The 23,913-nt window shown below is 37.1% G+C and overlaps 3 protein-coding genes across 3 annotated transcripts; 2 read left to right on the forward strand and 1 right to left on the reverse strand.

Annotated features, from left to right (window-relative positions):
* Positions 1–5,972: 5,972 nt before the first annotated feature.
* Positions 5,973–11,067, forward strand: LOC130628690 (uncharacterized). The gene is made up of 2 exons (XM_057441673.1): positions 5,973–10,936; positions 11,013–11,067. The coding sequence occupies exons 1-2, from the start codon at positions 5,973–5,975 to the stop codon at positions 11,065–11,067; spliced, it is 5,019 nt and encodes a 1,672-aa protein (XP_057297656.1).
* A 4,713-nt stretch (positions 11,068–15,780) lies between these two features.
* LOC130628691 (uncharacterized) lies at positions 15,781–18,219 on the forward strand. The gene is made up of 2 exons (XM_057441674.1): positions 15,781–16,298; positions 16,379–18,219. The coding sequence occupies exons 1-2, from the start codon at positions 15,781–15,783 to the stop codon at positions 17,745–17,747; spliced, it is 1,887 nt and encodes a 628-aa protein (XP_057297657.1). The 3' UTR covers positions 17,748–18,219.
* On the reverse strand, positions 17,839–19,760 carry LOC130628692 (uncharacterized). The gene is made up of 2 exons (XM_057441676.1): positions 19,259–19,760; positions 17,839–19,082 (listed from the first exon to the last, which is right to left on the reverse strand). The coding sequence occupies exons 1-2, from the start codon at positions 19,449–19,451 to the stop codon at positions 17,839–17,841; spliced, it is 1,437 nt and encodes a 478-aa protein (XP_057297659.1). The 5' UTR covers positions 19,452–19,760.
* Positions 19,761–23,913: the final 4,153 nt, after the last annotated feature.

Here is a 23,913-nt window from a genome sequence, read left to right on the forward strand (position 1 = left end):
GTTTTATTTGATATAGATGATATTATTTTAATTGTTATGTATATTTGTTGCAAAGGTTGGTATTATATTATACTATTGGTATTCTTAAAAAATTAATTTAATAGAAAATATGTTTATCAAAATTATTAAAACACTTATATTAATACTACTTTATCACTTTGATTGTTAACATATTATGTGTTCCATTTCCATTTTTTTAGTCCATAGTTCATTTTCATTTAATTGACAACTGTCAAGAAATAGTAGAACATAGTTGCAGGGACTATGGGGTAACTCAGTTGTCATTTTATCCTGCATTCATTTTAATTTATATAAAACCATTTCATTCCAATATTCATTATCATTTAATTGACAACTGTCGAGAAATAGTAGAACATAGTTGCAGTTGTCAAGTTATCCTGTATTTTTTAAATATAAATATGCCAATGACAGCTAAATTTTTCTCTATTTTTTCCTCATCATTGTATCTTGTTATCTTATTCTTTACTTCTTTTTTATTTGGCTGTCCATGTCTGGATGACATTTTTTGTTATCCTAGGCATGCTGATGAGCTCTGATATTGAGCGAAACGGCCTATTAACATCTATAAATTATATGAGATAATCTTGTTTCTTTAGTTCATAGGCTTCATATATAACAATAGAAACTCAGCAAGAAAGACAAGCAACCAAACAACATTGTTGAAAAGATGACACGGTAACGATTTTCGTTTTATGCTGTATGAATGACAAATAGCCTTTTTATTTTCCAAGTAATTTAGATGCGGGAATGTTGTTTTCAGACAATCTAGGATCCACCAATGTTTAAAAATTTTCTTGTCCCTCAGGCCCAGCCATGGTGGGCCTTCGCGTGTCACGAATATAAGTACATTTTATGACGGGGTACATCAGAAATCCTAGATCCGCTCCTGGGACTGCATGAAAATGACAGTTCTTTATGATAGATTGAAAATGGCCTAAAACGTTTGTGCCTGGGCGGCCTCGTTTGCGTGCTATTCGACATCGCTTTCACGGTCAAAGCCTTATAAAATTTTCAATGCTGGCAGGACAAAATATTTTTTGTCGAAATTTTGAAATATTTGTATGCCAAGTTGTTTTTTATAAAAAAAGGATTTATTTCATGTAAAAAACACATCTTCGTTTGGCCTCTCTTTCGTGGAAATTCGAAAATATTGTATTTCGTACTCTACAGCACCCACAGTGTAAAATTTTTTTATAATTTATATTGCATAATAAGTACGGCGTTGTATTGGTCTTATAAATTATGTCCTTTTATAATAAGAAAGTTGGTATTGGATTAGCCTCGTTTCCGTTTTATTGACTTTTTAAATTTACAGTCAAACTCTCATATTTTGCAAACGCCTGACTGTGTGAAAAAAAATTCTTATTCATGCAAATAATTACTGAGGTACATTTATGCTTTTATAAGGATGATTTTTGAATAAAAATGTTGGTACTGACGTTCTCATGATATTTCACTTTAAAGTTTTAGCTCACAGTCAAACCTTTATAGAGTACCAAATTTCGGCCACACCGAAAATTTTTTTTTGACGTGTTGCTTTAAACCTGATATAAGGAAACCTTTATGGTCGCATACGGATCATTTGCTAATAAAAATGTTGGTATTGAGTCGGCCTCGTTCCCATGATATTTGACTTTAAAGTTTTAGCTCACAGTGAAACCTTCATAGAGTACAAAATTTAGCCCACACCGAAAAAATTTTTTTGACGCGTTGCTTTAAACCTGATATAGCGATACCTTTATGGTCGCCTACGGATGATTTGCTAATAAAAATGTTGGTATTGAGTCGGCCTCGTTCTCATGATATTTGACTTAAGTTTTAGCTCACAGTGAAACCTTCATAGAGCACAAAATTTCGCCCACACCGAAAATTTTTTTTGACGCGTTGCTTTAAACCTGATATAGCGATACCTTTATGGTCGCATACGGATCATTTGCTAATAAAAATGTTGCTATTGAGTCGCCCTCGTTCTCATGATATTTGACTTTGAAGTATTAGGTCACAGTCAAACCTTCATAGAGTACCAAATTTTGGCCACACCGAAATTTTTTTTTTAACGCGTTGCTTTAAACCTGATGTAGGGATACCTGTATGGTCGCATACGGATCATTTGCTACTAAAAATCTTGGTATTGAATCGGCCTCGTTCTCATGATATTTCACATTTAAGTTTTACCTCACAGTCAAACTTTCATAGAGCACAAAATTTCGCCAACACCGAATTTTTTTTTTTAACGCGTTGCTTTAAACCTGATGTGGGGATACCTTTATGGTCGCATACGGATCATTTGCTACTAAAAATCTTGGTATTGAATCGGCCTCGTTCTCATGATATTTCACTTTGAAATTTTCTCTCACAGTCAAACCTTCATAGAACACGCCATTCGGTCCACAATAAAAATTTTTTTTGGGTGCGTTAGTTCAAACTAATTACTAAACTACATGGATACACTTACGGAGATAATTTGTTAATAAGGAAGTTGGTACTGAATCGGCCTCGTTCTCGTGGTATCCGAGTTTGAAGTTTTAGCTCACAGTCAAACCTTCATACAGTAACATTTCATATTTACCGAGCCAGAGTGGGTAAAGAAGAATATGTTGCAATGCCTTCCGGAGTACGCTGAGTTCTACGCCAAGCCAACGCAGGCATCTTATATGGATGCCTTATGCTTACAATTTGCAAATTGTAAGCTGGTAGAGCCAGCAAAGACGCGAGAAAATTACCCGGACCTGGAAGAATTATTTCTACAATCATTCTACAATGATGAGGATGATGAGGTTTTTCGTTTAGCACAAACTCCTAAACGTAAGCATGAGGATGATAAAAACCCCAAAAAGTCGAAGAAGAAGAAGAAGGTATAAAAAAGGACATTGTTCTTAGTTTATATTTTAGTTTTGTTTTTACTGATATATGCTTTACTTCATTGTATATTTTTAAAAATATATATATATATCAACGTCATTAAAATTCGCGTTTTGCTTTACACTTTTCTCAATAAACAGTAGCGAGAAATCGCTACTGTTTATTGAGATCTCTGTCGTGTAGGTAGCAATTACAGGGTGGCTTGTTTCAGAAGGTGACTACGTCAACATCAGTGGTCACCATAAGTGACATTTTTTATAAAGGTAGCGCTTCGCGCACAGTCACTGCGTCGACACCAGTGGTGTCCCTGTCAAGGGAGGGGCGGGTCTGGCGGGGTTCTGTGACAGGGGTACCACTAGGTCACACGTCGCCCTGGGTGGGGCCGAAACTCCAATGACGGTAGAAATCAACTGATGATCTCATTATTCAATAAGTTTTTTAAAAAGAACCAAACACAAATTGCCAATTCTTGCATTTGGAATATCACGTGACCATTACCTAATTTCAATAGGGAAAATGCTACCATTATGGAAGAGGGAAAACAAAGTCGCTATTTTACTTATAAAAGCTGACGAGGAAGTTGATTGTAATATGCAGAATCGCTAGATAAAGAAGCTGCTGAACGATATAAGAAGAAGTTATATAAAATTGGTGTGTTTCTAGGAATTTTTTTGTCGATTTTAAAGAATTACTACAAAGATATTATGGCTGTTAGTTAGCGCAACTGTAAACTAGTGGTCTTTATCTTTCATATTTCAGACTTAATCAGTGCCCATACAAGTTACCTGCTCATCAGTGGAGAACAAAATATTAAAGAGTGGCCACCTCTCCAATACCATGATCTTTATCACTACCTAATAAAATCTCCACGTATGTACTTTTTACTATAGCTGGCAGCTATTACCTGACAATATATTTTTTACTTTATAAAGCTTAAACTAACTTTTTGTTATTTTTTTGGTCAATTTTAGGTGTTTTCAGTACAGAGGCAATGAAGAACTACAAATCTTTGGAAGCTCATAAATTTTTTGTCTCTGGATGGGTACAGACATGATGAAAAAGGTTTACAATACAGCAAGCTGCACTGAAGTATCTTGTCTACAGGGACGGTGGATGTAAATAAAATTGGGATTAGGCTCCCAGAAGAAGGTGCTGAATACACTTTCTTGCTTATTACAAGCATGAGTACTGTCCAACTTGGACCTATAACTATTCACTGAGAAAATCTTAAAGAGAAAAAACAATCCTTCAATCACAAACAATACGACACAAGACAGAGCTAACAACATAAACGGGCTAGTTACAGAACAAACACAAATGGAAAAAATGTATATGTCAAACATATATAATATAAAAAAGAATTATATAAAACCCTCCTGTGCGCCAGAACTTGTGACTCTGGCTGTAGCTTTCCACATGTGTTACAGGGCCCCAACACTCAGCCTTACACAGGGGGTTGTCATGACAGGACCAGCCTGTACATATTTTGACTAAGGACAGCAGGGTTGTCAAGCCTGAAGACCAAGTTAGTAAACTTGGATACTTCTTAGCTAAATGTGAAGTTAAGCCATCGTATAGAACGAATGACAAACCCCATCAACCTTGGGCTGCTCTGAATCAATCATTATCTGTGTTAGCTAACCATTGTCCATGCATGGCAGGGTGAGTCAAACTTATACTACAAATTTTGTCAATGGAGATTCTGATATCTCTTAATAATTATTTTTCGTTGAACTTTTAGGCTTGGGGAAACATGCTCACATGTAGCTGTAACACTTTATAAGATAGAAGCAGCCGTGCGTCTTGATCTAACAACTCAGACCCCAACTGGTGCCATGCCATTGGAATCAGAACTTTACAAAAGATGTTAATCCTTCTCCAGTTGCTTCCATTCAAATGTATTCACCCAAATTCAAGATTATGAGATAAAAAACAGCAAGCTGTAGTGATTCGACTAGTCTAATGACTCTTATTTTAAGTAGTAGAGGTTAAACCCTCTAAAGATGGTCTGTATATCGACAAAAAGAATTGGCACGAAATCCGACTGAATTGAAAAAAAAGACTTCCAAAATGCATTAAAAGATACTAATAAATATGCTATAGGTTTATTTATTATTCAGTGACTTTCAGGAGGCTTTCATTTAACAGGATAGTGATGTTGTCGATGCTTGTAAACTACCATTGAATTGAATGAGCACTGTAAAAATGTATTTTCGTCATTGAATATAACAGTTGAAGAAATGGAATATGTCGAGCAGGTTACGAGAAATCAATCTGCCAGCATAATTTGGCACAAACAAAGAACAGGTCGAATCACCGGCTCGATAATTCACAAAGTTAGGTGCACCAGTTTGGATTGCCCATCGAAATCCTTGATACTTAGCATTACCAATTCTGGTTATAATGTAATTAATACTTTGCCACTAATGTGGGGTAAAGAGAAGGAAAAGGAACCTTTAGCTGACTATACAAACATATCTTGTGATGAGGATTACTTTTGTTCTTCGCTGTACCTTAACCCAATAGTTGTACATAACGAATTCGACTGTAAAGACATTGGTTTAGTTTTGAAAGCTACAGAGCACTTTTTTGAGTTTCCCCAGATGCTGTCATAAATTGATCATGGTGTGGCCTAGGAGTTGTAGAAATTAAATGCCCCTATTCACTTCGCGAAACAGGATTCCAAAAGGAAATATGTAAATAATGACGCCATTATTATTTTTTCGGGGTTTCCCCGCATTCTTCTTTTTTTGTTGTACAATTTTTCTAGAGAGTATAGTTGAGAAAGATAACGAGTAGAGTACACGAGGTACTTGATTTTGATATTTTATGAATCTTTAAATGGCGCTCGATTGATGGACTTTTGATATTATTTTTGGATATTTACTTGAATTGGTGGACTTGTGATGTTGTGTGGATATTATTTGCTCGAATTGGTGGATTTATGTTATGAACTTTAACTTAGCTTAGACAGTGTTTGTTATTCTGAAATCGTCTTATTGTGTACTGCACGTCAAATTTCAAAAACTTTCATTTTTCATGCTTCCAGTTTCATTGGTTTCATTTTTTGCATTACATTAAATTTCATTATGTCTACTGCGACTACGAGGAAGAGTGCAAGGCGAAAGGGGTTGCGGTCTATTGCGAGCACTTTGCGCGAGCGAATTGATGTCATAGTTAAGGACTTTTCGGAGGAGAAACGAGCAGAAATTATTTCTTTACAGACCACTTTAATTGACACTGTTAAACAGTTAAAGGAGTTAGATGAAGAGCTATACGGTGTTTTATCGGCTGAAGAGATCGAAACCGACGTTATGGAGGCTACAGAATTTTATCTATTAGTGAACATGAGTCTCGCGACTATTACTACCGCTACCGGACCACATGTTTCAGCCACAGAATCGACACGGTCTGTTGAAAAGAAATCGATGAGACTACCCAAAATAGAACTGAGCAAATTTAATGGGAACCCTTTGAATTGGCCCTCGTTTTGGGACCAGTTTAATTCAGCCATTAATGACAATGACAGTTTGAATGCAATTGATAAATTTAATTATTTGAAGAGATACGTCGAAGGAACCGCTTTATCAACTATTTCTGGGTTAGAATTGACGAACAGTAACTACGAAAATGCTATAGAGTTGCTTAGAAACCGTTTTGGCAACGAACAGGTGCTCATTAACGCGCACATGGAAGCCCTGTTGAAGATTGAGTCAGTACGATCAATGGATAACACCCAACAATTGAGAAAACTTTATAATGATGTTGAGAACTGTATTCGAAATTTGAAAAATTTAAAGTATAATAGCGAAATGCTGAGTTTATTGATTCCGGTTCTGAACGAAAGAATTCCCAACGAATTACGAATGATTATTTCTAGAAACTTTGGAGAGGAGAAGTGGTCCGTTGAAAAGATGCTGTTTTTTATCAATAACGAACTGCAAGCTCGAGAGAGGTGCACTGTAACCGCGAAAGGCAAGGGACAAACTCCCAGTGAAAATTACAAGAGAGGAGGAATTTCTACCGCAGACTGCTTATTGACTTTGGACAGAAAAAAATGTGTTTTCTGTCACGATTCTCACTCTCCGTCGAGGTGTTCAAAAGTTACCAACGTACAAACACGTTCGCAAATTATGAAAAAGGAAGGGCGTTGCTTTTTATGCTTGCAGCATGGACACATTTCAAAGAACTGTTGTTCAAATTACATATGCAATAGATGTGGAAGACGTCACCACATCTCTTTGTGTATGAAAGAAAAACGTGCCGAAAGAAAAGATAAAGACAACAATGGCTCGGAGGAAAACCCTTCTAACGAAACCAACGCGAATCACATCAGCCAAGAAAACAAAGGAATTTTTTTGCAGACGGCTAAAGCTTTTGTTTCGAAAGAAAGGGAGAGCAGGAACATACAAACGAGATTCATGTTTGATTCAGGTAGCCAGAGAAGATATGTCACAAATGAACTGAAAGAAAAACTGAATTTAGAAACAATTCGAAAGGAGAAATTAATTATTAACACTTTTGGCCATAGCAACAGCCAATCGAGAGAGCTACCCGTTGTTAAGTTGTATGTAAAAACCGCTGACCGCTCATCTACCGTACCCATCGAAGCCATTGCCGTACCAAACATTTGCGCTCCTCTCTCAAATCAGAATGCGAAATATTACGCTGATAATTACGAACACTTGAAGCGGTTGAAATTAGCAGATTTTTCAAATGGTGAAACGAGACTGAATGTTCACGTTCTGATTGGTTTAGACCATTATTATTCATTCACTACCGGCGAAGTTGTTCGAGATCCGAGAGGCGGTCCTATCGCTATCAATTCCAAACTTGGCTGGATTTTGTCCGGAGGTGAACAGTCGAAAGCGAACGAATCAAGCTGCATGGAAGTCCACGCCTGCCGTGTTGATACCGAAAACACAATTCTTCGTGACGAGTTGAACAAGTTTTGGCAAATTGAGTCGATCGGTGACGGAGAAAACGAAAACGTATTATCTTCTTTTAAACAAACTCTTGAATTCAACGGTGAACGCTACGTGACCGAATTACCATTTCGTCCTGATCATGATAAACTTTCCGATAATTTTGCAGTTTCGAAACAACGCTTAGATTCTCTTGTTAACAAACGATTACGAAATGAACCTGATTTAGCTGTGCAATACAACGACGTTTTTGCAGACTACGAATCGAAACAGATTATAGAAAAGGTTCAAGAAAGTGAGATAGCTTGCGAAAATGCTCACTACCTTCCGCATCATCCGGTTGTACGCCAAGATAAAAGTACAACGAAAGTTCGTCCTGTTTTTGATGGATCTTGTGCCGTTCACAAACCATCCCTCAATGACATTTTGTACTCTGGTCCTAATTTACTTGCTAAGGTGTTTGACATTCTGCTGAGATTCCGTACGAACTACGTCGCTTTAGTTGCTGATATTCAACAAGCCTTCTTGAATATTGAAATCGCTGAGAAAGACCGTAATTATCTTCGTTTTTTGTGGAAAGAAAACCCTACCGAGAACGATGCAAAGCTCATTATCTATCGATTTCTGCGTGTCGTGTTTGGGTTAACGTGCAGTCCGTTTTTACTCAATGGGACAATCCAACACCACTTGGAGACTTACGAAATTATCTGCCCCGAAATTACTGCTGTTTTGAAGGATGACTTGTACGTCGATGACCTAACAACCGGTACCGATACCGTAACTGAAGGCAAGAAACTTTACGAAATTAGTAAACAAATCATGAAAGAAGGAGGGTTCAATTTGCGAAAATGGGCTACTAATAACAATGAATTACAAACTTTTATCGATAAAATTGAGAACGTGAATTCTGAACCGAATAGCGACAAAACTGTTAACCCCAAAGTATTAGGGATCGAGTGGGACATCGACAGAGATATTCTAGTGTACCGATTTGACGAGTTATTGAAACGGGCGAAAGAACTGTTTCCAACAAAAAGAAACATTTTACGTATATCTGCTTCATTTTATGACCCGTTGCGCCTGATCGCACCAATCACCACCAAAGTAAAGGTTCTTTTCCAGAAATGTTGTCAACACAAGTCCGACTGGGATGATCCACTGCAAGGGGAACTGCTTAAACAATGGAGAGATATATTGAACGATTTTGCGAATTTACAAACTTTTGAGATACCACGTTATTTATTCTGTGAACCGCGTCATGAAATTCAATCAATTGAACTGCATGGATTTTGTGATAGCTCGACGATTGCCTACGCTGCTGTGATTTATGCAAAAATACGAACTAACCTCGGCGTAAGTGTTTCGCTAGTGACTGCTAAAACGAAAGTTGCGCCCCTAAAGCCGCATTCTGTTCCACGTTTAGAATTGCTAGGATGTGCTCTCTTAGCAAAGTTGATGAGCCATGTGCTTAATGCGATCAATGGTAGATTGAAAGTTGATCGTTTTTTCGGTTGGTCAGATTCGGAAGTTGCCCTTTGTTGGCTAAAAGGCAAATTAAAGCAGTGGAAGCCATGGGTAGAAAACAGAGTTGTTTATGTTCGATCAGTCATTCCATCGGAATCATGGTTTCACGTTTCCACCATTCATAACCCCAGTGATATACCTACCAGACCAGACAAAATTGGTGACTTCAATTCAAATTTGTGGTTAAACGGTCCTGAATTTCTGTCTGATTCCAGCTTTGTTCCACCTGAGTTTCATGTCAACAAACATTCATTCGATGTTTTGTCAGAAGAGAAGAAAAGTCATGTCACTACTAACATTAGTCATTCCACTCATCATTGTCATTCGCAGTTACATGATATTATAGACGAGACTAAGTTTAGCTCACTGAAAAAGCTTATAACTACCATTGGATATGTTTACAGATTTGCGAATAAATTGTTAAATCGAATTCGAAAAAGAGACTTATCAGTATGCAACGATCGTGAACTGTCGACTCAAGAATACAAAAGTGCATTTGATATTTTGATTACAAACAATCAACGAAAACTTCGAAACAACCAAAACTACTTCAACAAACTTTCGTCCGCCCTGAAGTTGTTTGAAGATGAGAAAGGAGATTTACGTGTTAAAGGACGTTTTGGTGAGAATAAAAAGCTTTCATATGACGAAAGGTATCCGTTGATTCTTTCGAGTGATTCACATTTTACAAAACTTCTGGTTGAAGATGCCCACGAAAAAACATTTCATCAAGGCGTAGAAGCGACACTCAACATGTTACGAATGAAGTTTTGGATTCCGAAAGGTAGACGCACAATCAAATCCATTTTACGACAGTGCATTGTTTGTCGACGATACCAAGGCAAACCTATTAAATCACCACCGACTCCAGATCTACCAGAATACAGGTATTGCGCTTCGAGAGCTTTTGAACACGTTGGGTTCGATCATGCTGGTCCACTCTACATTCGTACCGAGAACCGAAACACGACAAAGGTATACGTATTAATACTTACATGTGCTACTACTAGAGCTGTGCACTTTGAGCTTTCACCCGATTTAAAGACGCCAGCGTTCATTAGAGCTTTCAAAAGATTTCAATCCAGAAGAGGAACGCCTGCTACGGTTGTGCATGATAATTTTAAAACGTTTAAATCTAACCATGTAAAAAGATTTATGAGACATGAGTCTATTGAAACTAACCCGATTCTCCCCAAGAGTCCTTGGTGGGGAGGATTTTATGAAAGGATCGTCAGATCAATGAAAACCGCCTTGCGTAAGACCATTGGGAAGGCACTATTGACTTTCGAAGAGCTCGAGACAGTTCTGTGCCAACTTGAAGCATCGATTAACTCAAGACCACTTACATATCAGAGTGAGGACGATCTTGGACAGACTATCACACCTTTGCATTTGATTTACGGCTCGAACATTGTTGGTGCTGAATGTGTCCCAATGAATGATACCGACCAGTGCTCGAAACGATTACTTTATGTACAACGAGTGCTTGACGATCAGTGGCGACGATTTTATCGAACGTATTTGAACGAATTACGGCAACATCACTTCTACAGAAAGGATGGCAGAGAAACACCTGATTTAAAGTTGAACGACGTCGTATTTTTGTACATATTTTAAAATATACATTTTTCAACATTAAACCTCTGGTTTTTGTACAATGCTTTAATTCATATTTACTAGTGCTGAACAAACAGTTACTATTTTATCACAATTGGCTAGTGTGTCGTCTGAATGATTAATTTAGACCCAGAGCCAGCAGCAAAGTCGTCTACCAATGTAAAACCTCTGTCTGCCAATATCTGATCCCCAGGAAGGTGGTACCTCGAGGAGAAAAATTGTGAGTCCCTGACAATTTGGATGCCTGATGCTCAATCTCCCCAGCAACGCAATGCAAAATTGATAGTTCCCAGAGGTGTACATGAAATCATGACTTTTATAAGTACAATGTTTTTTGTAAGTGTTGTAACATTGGGCTCTTGCAAGTAGAGTTGTCGGTGCTTTAAAAATATTTTTAAAACAATCAATTATTGATCGAGGACATATTTTTTTAAAAACCGGAGGAATCATTTTAAATATGTTATCTCTGTCACCCATTTTAACAAAAACCTTCAGCCAGATATACATAACGTCCAACCAATTCCGAAAGTACTCTATCGCAGTTGTTTTGCAAATACCAGACACATGAGAAAGAAGCAAATACGGGTTACATATTTGATCAAAACGAGTAAAACCAGTTTTAATCAGTTAAACCAGTCAACATGACACTTTTTTCGGCGTATTGCATGAGATGTTGCATGCTAGATGGATTCATGCTAAATGGATGGACAGGTGTTGTTAATTTTAATTTCGTTTTTTCTGTAGACACTGAAAAAAAAAAGAATAAACATAAAAAACAGTTGTTTCAAACTTTGTTTTCTTTAATAGTGAAAACGGTAATAAAAAATTACCTTCCAAGGCCAATTTTCTTTGCCTCCTTTGATGTTGATCATATCCTGATAACTTTGGTTTAAGAGTAAATAAGCTAACTGGTCTCTGCTTGTGAGGGAAAATCGATGGAATGTAGTCAGAATCGTTTGCATTGTTGCTTTTTTGCCCTAAAAAAATACTCAGAACTATTTACTTTGCCACGAAAACTGAATTAAGAACAAGAAATTTTATGAAGGGTAAAGACAGATGTAAAACAGTTATCATGTTAATATGTAGCTACCTAATATAAAATGTTGTGAACAAACATAATGATATCTGGACTTTGGTGACCACGTCTTAATCTTATCTATGATATTGCTCCTATTTATTGCTCTCAGCCATGATTTTCTTCCAAGTTTATCATGTGGAAAAATATAGAATTTTGATTAAGGGTGATTCTGACAGTTGTTTGTACAGGAACACACACATCAGCTTCGAGGCATGCTTGTCTTTTCCTAATCTAATCTGTTCCGCGTTGTTTGTTTTCCCTAACCCATAATGGTAGCTTTAAAATCACACTGGTGTGACGCCATGGTAGATAACCAAAGCAAACTACAACATGTTCGCTCAAACAAACTGAAACTAAACCAATTTGATTGTTCAATGTACGATGGGGAAAGCGAGAGGGAATAACACACTGATTTTCACACACTCTTTACCCATATTGTCGGAAAGCTGTAGAGGTTGTCTTTTCTCCACAGTTCAAAATATCGGTCAACTTGGGTCAAAAAACATCGCGGGATGGCGCAATAAAACCCGGAGCTAGCTCTCGAAAAGCGATTGAAAATGTGGCACGAAGGAAACTTCTTGGAACTTTATACAGAATGTTTAACTATACAAAGCCGTATGACGAACGCATATGCAAAGAGAGATATATCGGCGATATCTAAAAAGTTTAAACTATTCATGCAGAAAGGAGACGTCAACTCAGCAATGCGATTATTATCTAATAGTATGCAGAATGGAATTCTTCCGTTAAATGACGAGACCTTGATGCTGTTAGAACAGAAGCACCCGAATGCACAAGAGGTATGTGGGGATGATGAAATCTTACTCAATTTTCCGTTACAGAGAATACACCCCATTGCCTATGACGTCATTGACGAAGACCTTGTATTGGATGTTGCTGCTCACACGAAAGGAGGATCTGGACCATCGGGTCTAGACGGCGATGGATGGAGGAGAATATTATGCTCTTCTTCGTTTGGTACTACGAACTCAGATTTGCGGAAGGCTATTGTTGATATGATAAAGAAATTGTGCACGGAGAAGATAACTGACTCAGAGGGTGGTGATGATTGTTTGGAAGCTTTTGTGGCATGCCGTATGATCCCTTTGAATAAGAATCCTGGTTTGAGGCCCATTGGGGTAGGAGAGGTTTTGAGACGAATTACTGGGAAGGTAGTTATGCGTGTAGCTAAAAAGGACATCATGGAATCAACTGGGTCTTTACAAGTCTGTGCTGGACAGGACGCGGGTGCAGAGGCGGCAATTCATGCTATGCATGATATTTACGAGAATGAAGAAACAGAAGCGGTGCTACTGATCGATGCTGAGAATGCATTTAATTCTATCAATCGGAAGGCGATGCTACATAATATTGCAGTCCTTTGTCCTCTTATTTCTACTTTCATGGAAAATTGTTACAATGTTCCGGCACGTTTGTTTGTTATTGGGGGTAAAGAACTGTCATCAAAGGAAGGGACTACTCAAGGTGATCCGACCTCTATGGCGGCATACGCAATTGGAGTTTCGCCTCTTCTTAGAATTCTTCTTGATTTTATGAACACTAGTGGTAACAATACGGCAAAACATGTTGCATTTGCGGATGATTTCACTGTAGCTGGTAAATTGTCAGAGATAAAGAGTTATTGGGAAAAATTGACTTCGATTGGGCCGAAATTTGGTTACTTTCCGAAGGCTGACAAGTCTTATTTGATTGTGAAAGCAATTTATATAGAAAGCGCAAACGAAATTTTTAAAGAGATGCATGTGAAAATAACGTCATCGGGTCAAAGACACCTTGGAGCTGTCATTGGAGATATCAATTACAAAAACCAATATGTGAATAGTAAAATTCAAGATCTTTCGATCAACTCCAGCTACTTTCACAGATTGCTGTTATGGAACCACAGTCTGCATTTACTGCCTTCAACACGCTGGTTTCAAATCGAATTTTACGTATTTGATGAGAACTATACCAAATATTTCGAAAAATTTACAACCAATCGAAGATATCATACGTAACGAATTTCTTCCAGCAATTACCGGAGGACATTGCTGCTCAAACGCTGAAAGGGATCTCCTATCCTTACCGATTCGTCTGGGTGGCTTGGGAATCACTAGTTTCGTGAATGAAAGCGACTTTGAGTATGACAACTCTCGTTCCATCACTGCTTCACTTTCCAAAGCAATTTACGAGCAAGTGGACAAATCTATATGCGAGATTGAAAAACGTCATTTGAAGAATCAAATCAAGGACTCTTGCAACAAACGTCATGAGGACAGATTAACAGATGTTAAAAAAAACTTAGACGAAAAACAATTACGATTAAACAACATATGCAGTGAGAAAGGTTGCTCCAACTGGTTGACAGTATTGCCATATGCTGAACACGGATTTGATCTCAACAAGCAGCAGTTTTGGGATGGAATAAAGCTCCGTTATAACTGGCCTGTTGAAGGATTACCGACGCATTGTGTTTGTGGGTCAACATTTGACATTCAACATTGTTTGAGTTGTAAGAAAGGTGGGTTTGTCACGCTTCGACACAACAACATACGTGACATAACGGCATCCATGTTAGGTGAGGTTTGTAAGGATGTGGCAATTGAGCCTTCGCTAATTGGGTTGACTGGCGAAACTTTTGATTTAGAATCTGTGAAAAAGGGGGATGATGTAAGAACGGATGTACGTGCTCGGGGATTTTGGACGAAGGGTCAACAAGCATTTTTCGACGTAAGGGTTTTTGATCCCAACGCTTCGAGACACCTTCAGCATACTCTCCAACAATGCTATGCAAAGAATGAGGCGGAGAAGAAAAGGCAATACAACACTCGCATCAACAAAGTTGATAACGGGACATTCACGCCACTGGTATTTTCTCTTTACGGAGGAATGGGAAGAGAGTGTGCGACTTTTTACAAGCGTCTTTCAGAAATGATCGCCGAAAAACGTAAAATAAATATTTCTGTTGCATCATCTTGGGTCAGAACTAAGATTTGTTTTGCTTTAATTCATGCTTGTTTGCTTTGTTTGAGAGGTTCGAGAGGGATTTATAAAAGAATCGAAATGGCGGATGATATTGTTTTGAGTGAGTTGTCAAGTTGTATCAAGTAGTTCGGTTGTACCAAGTTAATGAACTGTTAAATCTATATCTAATTTATTTTGTTTATTATGTTTGTTAAACGCTTTTGTATTGAAGTAACAATTTTTAGATTGTATTTATTTATAAAAAAATACATAACTCGTAGCTTTAAATAAAACCCGGAGCAGAGTAGTAAAAGCCGAAGTTTTGCTACACGATTTTACCTAATAATCTTTCAAGCGCCCACCACTATGGTAGACAACTTTAAAATTGAATTGATTTCCATTTGATTTCCAAATAGACGAATTTCCGTGTGACGTCACATAACCAGTTCCCAAGCCTCTGCGCAAATCGACAGGCAAAATGGCAGGCAAGATAGTAAACAAATAGGGTAATTGCTTATTAAACGATCGTTTTAAATCGCTTAAAAAGTAAACAAACCTTTCGATCGAAACTTGCACTACCATTATGAACTCCGTTACTAAGATTTTAATGATATTCTCCATCGCGGGCTTTTATTCTCGACCATTACTTCGGCTTTACAAGCCTACACACCAGGAGTACGCGAGTAAGCAAGTCTTGCATTGTGTTCGACTAAATAGCTGCGTTTAAACTGCGACGTTTTTATATCCTTGCCTTGGAAATTTTTGTGGGTAATTGATACAGCCCAAAATATGTACGCGAGGTATAAACACAGACCAAGAGTTGTACAGAGTATAATGCGACAAAACGAAAGCGGCCGCCTCTTGGTCTTCACTTCCAATATGTCGACCGAATACTTCTCGAAATTAGTAGGTGAAGATAAACAGCATTATTCAAAAAAACTCACGCTTGCCAACGGAACACTCCTACGCGACCCTTTTTCACTGAAGGGAGAAGATTGGAGCGACGATGTATCATTGCTACCCGATGTTACGCATATGGATTTGTATGTCTATCTCATCCATACACCCAGTGAATTTACAAATGAATCTTTGAAAGCTTATAAATCCTTAGAAGCTTACAACTTTTATCTTTCTGGGCATGTTCAAGATGTTTATTGCCACCTCTTGAAAGACGTTGAATTTTGCTACATTAAATCCTCCGTACTACCTAGTCAGAGACAAGGACAAAAGCAAAAACTATATGATGTATGGATCATTTTACACACAAGTGGATGGGTACTTTCAGCAAATTGTACCTGCGTTGCTGGGTAAAAATTCACATTAGCTTTCCTTCTTCACTAACAATTTTTTTTCTTTTTGAAGTGACTAATAAAATTTTTACTTTTAGCCTTGGCTCGGCATGCAGTCATATTGCTGCCCTTTTGTTCAAACTGGTTGCTTGTGCTACATTGGAGTTAAACAAAAAAGCTTGCACAAGCAAATTATGCTCATGGAAAAAATCTAGAAAAAGAGCACACCCTGCACCTCTGAAGCACATAAACTTCAAAAGACCAAAAAAAAGCGAAGTCCTGCCTACTATAGACGAACCTTTTGAAGGTGAATTGAAAGGATTCACATCAGTGGATCCCTTGAAATTCGTAACAGAAGAGGAAAAACAACAGTGGATTTCACTCAGTCAAATTGCTCCAGATGCAGTTGTACTTAAAAATATAAGTCTGGATTTAGGTGAAACAACACACCATGATGATAGCGAAACAGAAACTGCGGATGAAAATGAAAAAAACATTCTTCCTGAACCATTGACATACATATACGACTCCGCTGCCATAAATAAAAATGAAATAGAAATAAATAACATTGCTCAAAAAAATTACAATCAATACAAATCCTCGTGCTTTGATATACAGTTTGAAAACTTGAAAAAATTCACAGAAGCTCAAAGCCTTAGCGACAAATGGATGCTACATCGAGCTGGGCGAATAACAGCTTCAGTTTCAAAACTTGCCTTCACTTCAGATTTGAAAAAAACAAAAACGTTAATTGAGACCATCATGCAATATAAAGAGCCTGTTGACGTTGTTGCAACAAGATATGGGAAAAGAATGGAGAATAGAGCTCGTTCAGTATATGAACAACATGTCAAACAACACCATGTTGATCTCCAAGTTATCACAACTGGACTTCATATTGATCCAAACTTTCCATATCTTGCAGCAAGCCCTGATGGATTAGTGAAGTGCAAATGTCATGGTCAGAGTTTAGTTGAGATCAAATGCCCATTTAAATATAAAAAAAGTTTGAAGCTATGGAGAAACGATAAAAATTGTCCCATTGATAAACCTGGGAAATTCAAAAAAAATCATGCTTATTACTTCCAAGTACAACATCAAATGTTAGTAACTAAAATGAATTATTGTGACTTCTTTGTTTTTTCACAAGGAAAGAAAGAAAATGATACTTTTCTGATCAGGGTTACAAAAAATGAACCATTTTGTCGGAAACTTCGTGAAAAACTGGCCATTGTATTCGAAAAGGTTTTGTTACCAGAGCTTGTCACTCGGAAAAGTGATCCCAAGTTACTAAATGAAGAAAAGGTGTATTGCATATGCAGAAGACCATCCTTCCCACCTATGATTGGTTGTGACAATTTAGGCTCATGTGACATAGAATGGTTCCATTATTCTTGTGTGAAGATAACAAGAGCACCGAAAACTTGGCTATGTTCTACCTGTCAGAATAATATTAAAAAAAAATAGTGTGTCACATTATATCAAAGTAATATATGTAATATAATATAACAATATGTTAGTTGTGTGCGAAGTATCAAATTCTCTGTAATAATATATGTTATATAATGCCTTTGTTCAAGTTCACCAAAGCACATATAACGATAAACACATCGTCCAATAAATCTACTTGAGTGATAGGTATGGTTGTGTTCAAAATTTCAAACTTTCTCAAACGTCCAATAACTCTCTCAATGTGGATTCGAACATTGGCTATTTTTCGAGATCGATCTACATCCATTGCTGACATTTGTTCCTTCCCTCTGGTAAATTCAGGTATTTTTAATACCACGCCTCGTGTTGCCAACTCTTGCTCGATAAGGAATCCTCGATCAGCCAAAACAAGATCTCCATTTTCGACTAAATCCAAAAAACCACTTTTTATTGTTATTTCCTTATCAGAGACTCTACCTCCCCATCCTTCTGATAGGAAACTAACACTTCCTGTTGGAGAACATGCAACCAAATACTTGATGGTATTAGTATTCTTGTAATTAGACCATGTCTGTGCTCTGGCATTGAGATTTAATGGACGTTGTATGAATATCTCAGTGCAGTCAATGATGCAGCGACAACTTAGGTACTTTTTGAAACACTTCGGCATATGCTTACGTATAGCTTCCTTCTCAGGCCACACAATTAAAAAAAGTAAAGATTTTGATAATACTTTAAGCAAGCTTCGATAAATTTTGGTGACCATTTTGCATGTAATTCCAAACCTGAAAGCGATATCTTTGTTATACAAGCCAAGTTTCAATTTTACCAGGACAACAACAAGGTGATCTTTCGGTGTCAATATTCTGCTGATACGTTTCATTTTATTTTTGATAATTGCAAATACCCAGTTGAAGCGTGCTTGGTCCAATCCAGTATAAAAATAAAAATAATTTTTGTGACTTTTCAAATGTTTATAATTTAGTTGGAATTTTCTTGACAAATTGTTTTTATTTTTTAACTGATGGATTTCAGCCATCCTGTTGACAAGTTCATTTTGGATGCTACAGTATTTTCGAGTCACTTCCTTGATGTTATTTTCTTTTTCTTTCACAACATTCTCTATTTCTGTCACTTTTTGTTTTAATTTTTCAATCTCCATATCTTGTGGGCTTAGCTCTTCCTCCTCTGGTTCCAAAACTTCACTGGGCTCTTCCACAACAGGAAGATTTGAGCGCTGCTTAACTCTCAGACGTGCACGTTGGAATCGATCCTGTTTCTCTTTCTTTTTTTCCTCACTCATTTTTTTCCCAATTCGGTCGAAAACTGATGGCACAAAATCAGGGCTCAGTGGGTCCTTTGATTTTTTTCCTACAAAAAGAATAGAATATTCCATATATTCACAGTGACTAGATGTGCAAAACATTGACTTACTGGGAGTGAAAGAATCTCAGTGCGGTAGTAAATACGAGACAGGGAGGCCTCACCCAGAAGGGGGGAAGAGGGAGTTTCAAACGTTTATGGACAAGAGAAATGAATATACATACCAGATGTGAAATGCAGATGGCATACTTTAGCATTTCCAATTAGCTGTTCTGGCCAATCCACCCTGCCAATCGCAGTCAACCATCTTTTTCTGACGTCTGGGTATTTCTTCGAAGGAATTCGAAAAAAACCACCACTTCCATCGCCTTTCTTGCGTCTGTTCGTACAATTCGGTACACAGCAACTATCAGGCATCCTTCCACAATCAGTACTTCAACGTTTACGACGAATATTTTAAATAATTTTAAGTTTTTTCTCTCTAACTATCACAACACGTCTTCCCTCTTCGATAACTTCCTTATGAAAGAACGAAGGCGCGGCTAATGTTTTGCCTGTCGATTTTTTACGGCAAGCCGCGCATGCGCAGAAGTGCCGAAAAATGTAAACATTGAAATTCGTCTATGAATTCTGTTAAACTTTGTTTTAATTTCTGCAGATGATTGGATAGAAGACCCAACAAAGTGCTTAGCAATAAAGTAGCCAAAAGTACACGGGATTTTTTGTAGAAACCCGATTTTACTGTGTTAAATTAAGTTTCATGCGCCCCTTGACCTCATCCCCAAGGCTCTTAAGCTTGGACTTACGCGGGATACACAACAAGTTAGCGAAGACTATGTTTTATTTTTAAGTTACCATCAACCGTCTTTAATGGAACAACAGTAACAATACCACAGACTTTTACAATTTTCCACCTCAAATACAGAGTCCGGTATCCGTTTACACATTCTGTGAAACCATCCTCCACAGTTACTACATTCAGCCACTTGCTTGTCTAAAATATAGCTCTCTGCGGCTGTCCATGGCATTCGGCAACTGCAGTAGAGGTCGATGGATATTTCCTTGGACGCACATCTTCGAGCTATTATGTGGCTATCACATTGAGGAAACTTGGTGATTTGATTTGCAGCTAAACATTGCAGCATATGGTTTCTCATTTTTGATGTTTCAAAATTGATATCTGTAGGAAGTTAGTTTTGTTGCTGAACGGGAATTACTTTAACTTTGAGTTGATCCGCACAACAATTAATAATTGAGCATATTTGGGTTTTTGTGTGACCAGCAACCTTTCCACAAAACATGCTGTACAAGCTGGACATAGACTCCCATCCCCTACACGCAAATTTCTTAAAAACAGCAAAAAAAAGTTTACAAGGATACACAGATGATTTCCAATCGGGGCATGAACAACTTGGCATATTACTGTGGAAAGTTTATCATTGGGATTGTGATGCAGTGTACATAGGCGAAACAAAAAGAAAGTTTAAGCAACGAGTACAAGAACATATGCGCGCAGTGAGAAACGGAGATGTGAAGAAAAACGAAATTGCGGACCACAGCTGGAGCAGAAGTCATCAGTTTAATTGGGATGAGAAGAAAATCATTGACAGAGAATCCAGAAAAACGGCCAGGAAGATTAAAGAAACCATCAACAGTGTAGCACATAACAAACACATAAACAGCATCTCGTACCAACTTCCTGAGATTTGGTTACCAGCCCTACAGAAGAAGTAGTTACCTACATATAGTTCCGAAAATGTTAATTACCGTAATTAACTGTAATTATCAGCTCGTTTCTGATTGGTTAATTTTTATGAATTTCGATCCTCTGCAATTATATAAATACATCCTCAACATCATTTTACTTTGCCCGATGATGGGAGAAGGATCTTTCGAAACCTCGCCTACTAAACTATCATGTTCAAGAAATGATAAACTTTCCACAGTAAGATGAGTACTGAACAGACAAACCGAAATAATATCTTCAATAACTTGGCATATGTTTGTCATCACCAAAATTTACTTCATAATTGCGTTCATCTCTATCATCCTTGTATATTTTACAGAAAATTTGCCATTCTCTATGATTTTTATACCGGTTGAGTCCAACTGTTCACCCAAAGATTTTTTTAATAAACAATGCTTAATTATGTCACGAGGGCGATCTTTCATCATTTCATCAATGTCATCCGCATATCGCATGTATTGAGAACTCATCATTTGATTCTGATCCGAACAGCTGCGAGGAAATATTTTTTACAAATAGATTTTATTGTCTTGGTCGTCAGGCATTAAATTTAAAGACATAATTACTTCTCGTATTTATCTGGCAGATAATCCTCAATCACCACGGTGAGCATGCCATTCAAAGAGCTGTGACGATGATTTGATAAATAGTTATGCTTCAAGAGAGTGTTCTTTCGTTGCACACCATTATTAGTATTGCAGTCAACTAAAAACCGATTTTGTCTAAACGCGACTACCCAACGCTATAAAACGAAACATAACATTAATAGTACTAGTGACATAACATGAATAGTAATAATTCCTATAAGTAAATTATAGTAAGTTAGAACTGTCATAATACCTGTTTGATGCCAAGCCAATACTTAGAGATGTAGTGTCCTTCTTGTTCAGACAAGAATGAAGACTTCTTCAAACTTTCTATCGCGTTTTCACATGAGCAGAGCGCGCAATCAGTCTTAGTAAGGTTAATATTTTTAGTATGTCAGCGGAGCAGCCATTCACCTTCTTTTTCAGCGAACGATCCTAAGCCTGCTCCTGATGAAAAATAAAATATACAACAAACATAAATGGCAAACCGGAAAACTTTACTCCATTACTTCACCAGTAAACCTTGTGTTTTTTCTTACTTAAATCTGGAATCAATTTTATAATGTCTCAAATTATGCATTTAGTTTAGAATGTTCTTTAAAAAAAAGCCTACCAGTGGATCGTGTTTTCAATTTCATGTGTTTTGATTATATCGAGTGCTTCAACCAAAGACAGAGCAATGTGATACTGTTTAGTATAACTGCTGCCAACTAAAAAAAAACACAAAGGATTAAGTACCAAAGTTGAACGAGACTCACCTTCAGCATTTGAAAAGAGTTGTAGTAAAGGTTTAACCATAGTCACAAGAAATCTTATGACTATGATACAACGCATCTTAGCTGCAACAAGGAAAACAACTCCATATAAAAACAGAAGTATTTTTATCATACCAAGATAATGGGAATATTGTAGGAATATCTTCTTCATTCATATTGCATACGTATTTATTTAAAAAAAGAATCGAATAACATGATAATCTTTAAATTTTTAAGTTACTTGACCGCTCTTCTCTATAATGTTAACAGAGAGCACATGTTGATCTACCATTTACTACAACTTTCCTGCGTGTTGTTTCATTACGTAATCACATTTTGTCACTACGTAATTTTTATCGGGAAACAAGTGTACTTTTGGCTACTGTTATTAATTGCTAACCCAACAAAGTGGCCACCACTGACATATCATCTTTATCACTACTTTATAAAATCCCCAAGTAAGAATCTTGCTAGCTAGTTTTCAGAAAACTGTCTGTTGAACCTAATTTTTCTGGTTGGGTGCAAACGGATAAACATATCCATTTTCCTGGTGGTGTAGTGTTTTTTGCTAATGTCAAACCTTCCTATCGTACAACTGAGGAACCCCAACATCCTTGGGTAGCTATTGCAAAGAGTGGAAAAGTTGTAGCTGGTCGTTGTAGCTGGTCACTGTACATGCATGGCTGGGTAAGTTGTTATTTCTTTGTTGTATATATTACCTCTGATTGTAGCTATAACTAAAGATTATTTTAATTATTATTAACCTTGTGGGTACTCATTTACTCCTCCCTAATATCTCTCTTCCCACCAGAGTGACCGTAACATCTCAAACATTAATTGATAAATCTTCATACCTCCATCCTACTGTGAAGCGTCATCACCTGTCACAATTCCTAATTTTGAATTCCTCTCTCCATGAAAAGAGTGAAACTAAAGAATCCTATTATCCAGACTGCAACTCTTTCGACCGTGAACATTTTATATTAGATTTTTTATCCTATGATTATATTTTTTATGAAAAACTAAACCTTCTTGTAGATCAATATGCTCCCATGAGAAAACTGTGAAGAAAAACAAACGAAATCACAACTGAAACCATAGATAACGAAGGGTATTAAAAAATCCATAACTCATAGAAACCATCTTTATAATTTGTTTATTAAAGCTAAAACTCTTAAAGATACTTATCATAATCAGTATAAATCCTACAGAAATCAATTTGTCAATCTTTTACGTATAAATAAAACTAATTACCATAAAAAGGTTGTCTTGTTTATCATCTCTACCTGATAAATTTAGTTTTTTTCGCGAGTATTAATTTTCGCAAATTTCATTTAAAAAAGGAAATTCGCGGGTATTAATTTTCGCGAATTTTCCATCGCGTAATATTTCGTGGGTATTTAATTTCGCGAAAAAATGTGCCCGCGAAAATTAGTAATCCTAAGGTAAGTTTACATCAGCACCGGATCCTGTAAGGAAGGATGATGAATGTCTAGTTCCTGCTGAAGACTGTTCGCAGACCTCTTTTGAGGTGAATCAGCTAGACCTTTTGGGTACCTTGGTTCAGGAATATGAGTCGAAACCCTTGTACCCTTTACAAAAGTCCTGTCCTACTCGTTCAATTTTTGTGCCAATTATCTCCTTGGAAAAAGGAAGAATTGTGTTCCTTTATATGAGCAAAACCTCTAGAATTTAAATTTTAAGACTTAACTGGTCGAGTTTATCATTGTGCGTGCACTTTGTAATTTTCATTCTTGAACAAGTTTATAGGGGGGACAGGCAGGTTGCCT

Source organism: Hydractinia symbiolongicarpus, chromosome 15 (genome assembly GCF_029227915.1).
Source record: "Hydractinia symbiolongicarpus strain clone_291-10 chromosome 15, HSymV2.1, whole genome shotgun sequence".
Classification (NCBI taxonomy): Eukaryota; Metazoa; Cnidaria; class Hydrozoa; order Anthoathecata; family Hydractiniidae; genus Hydractinia; species Hydractinia symbiolongicarpus.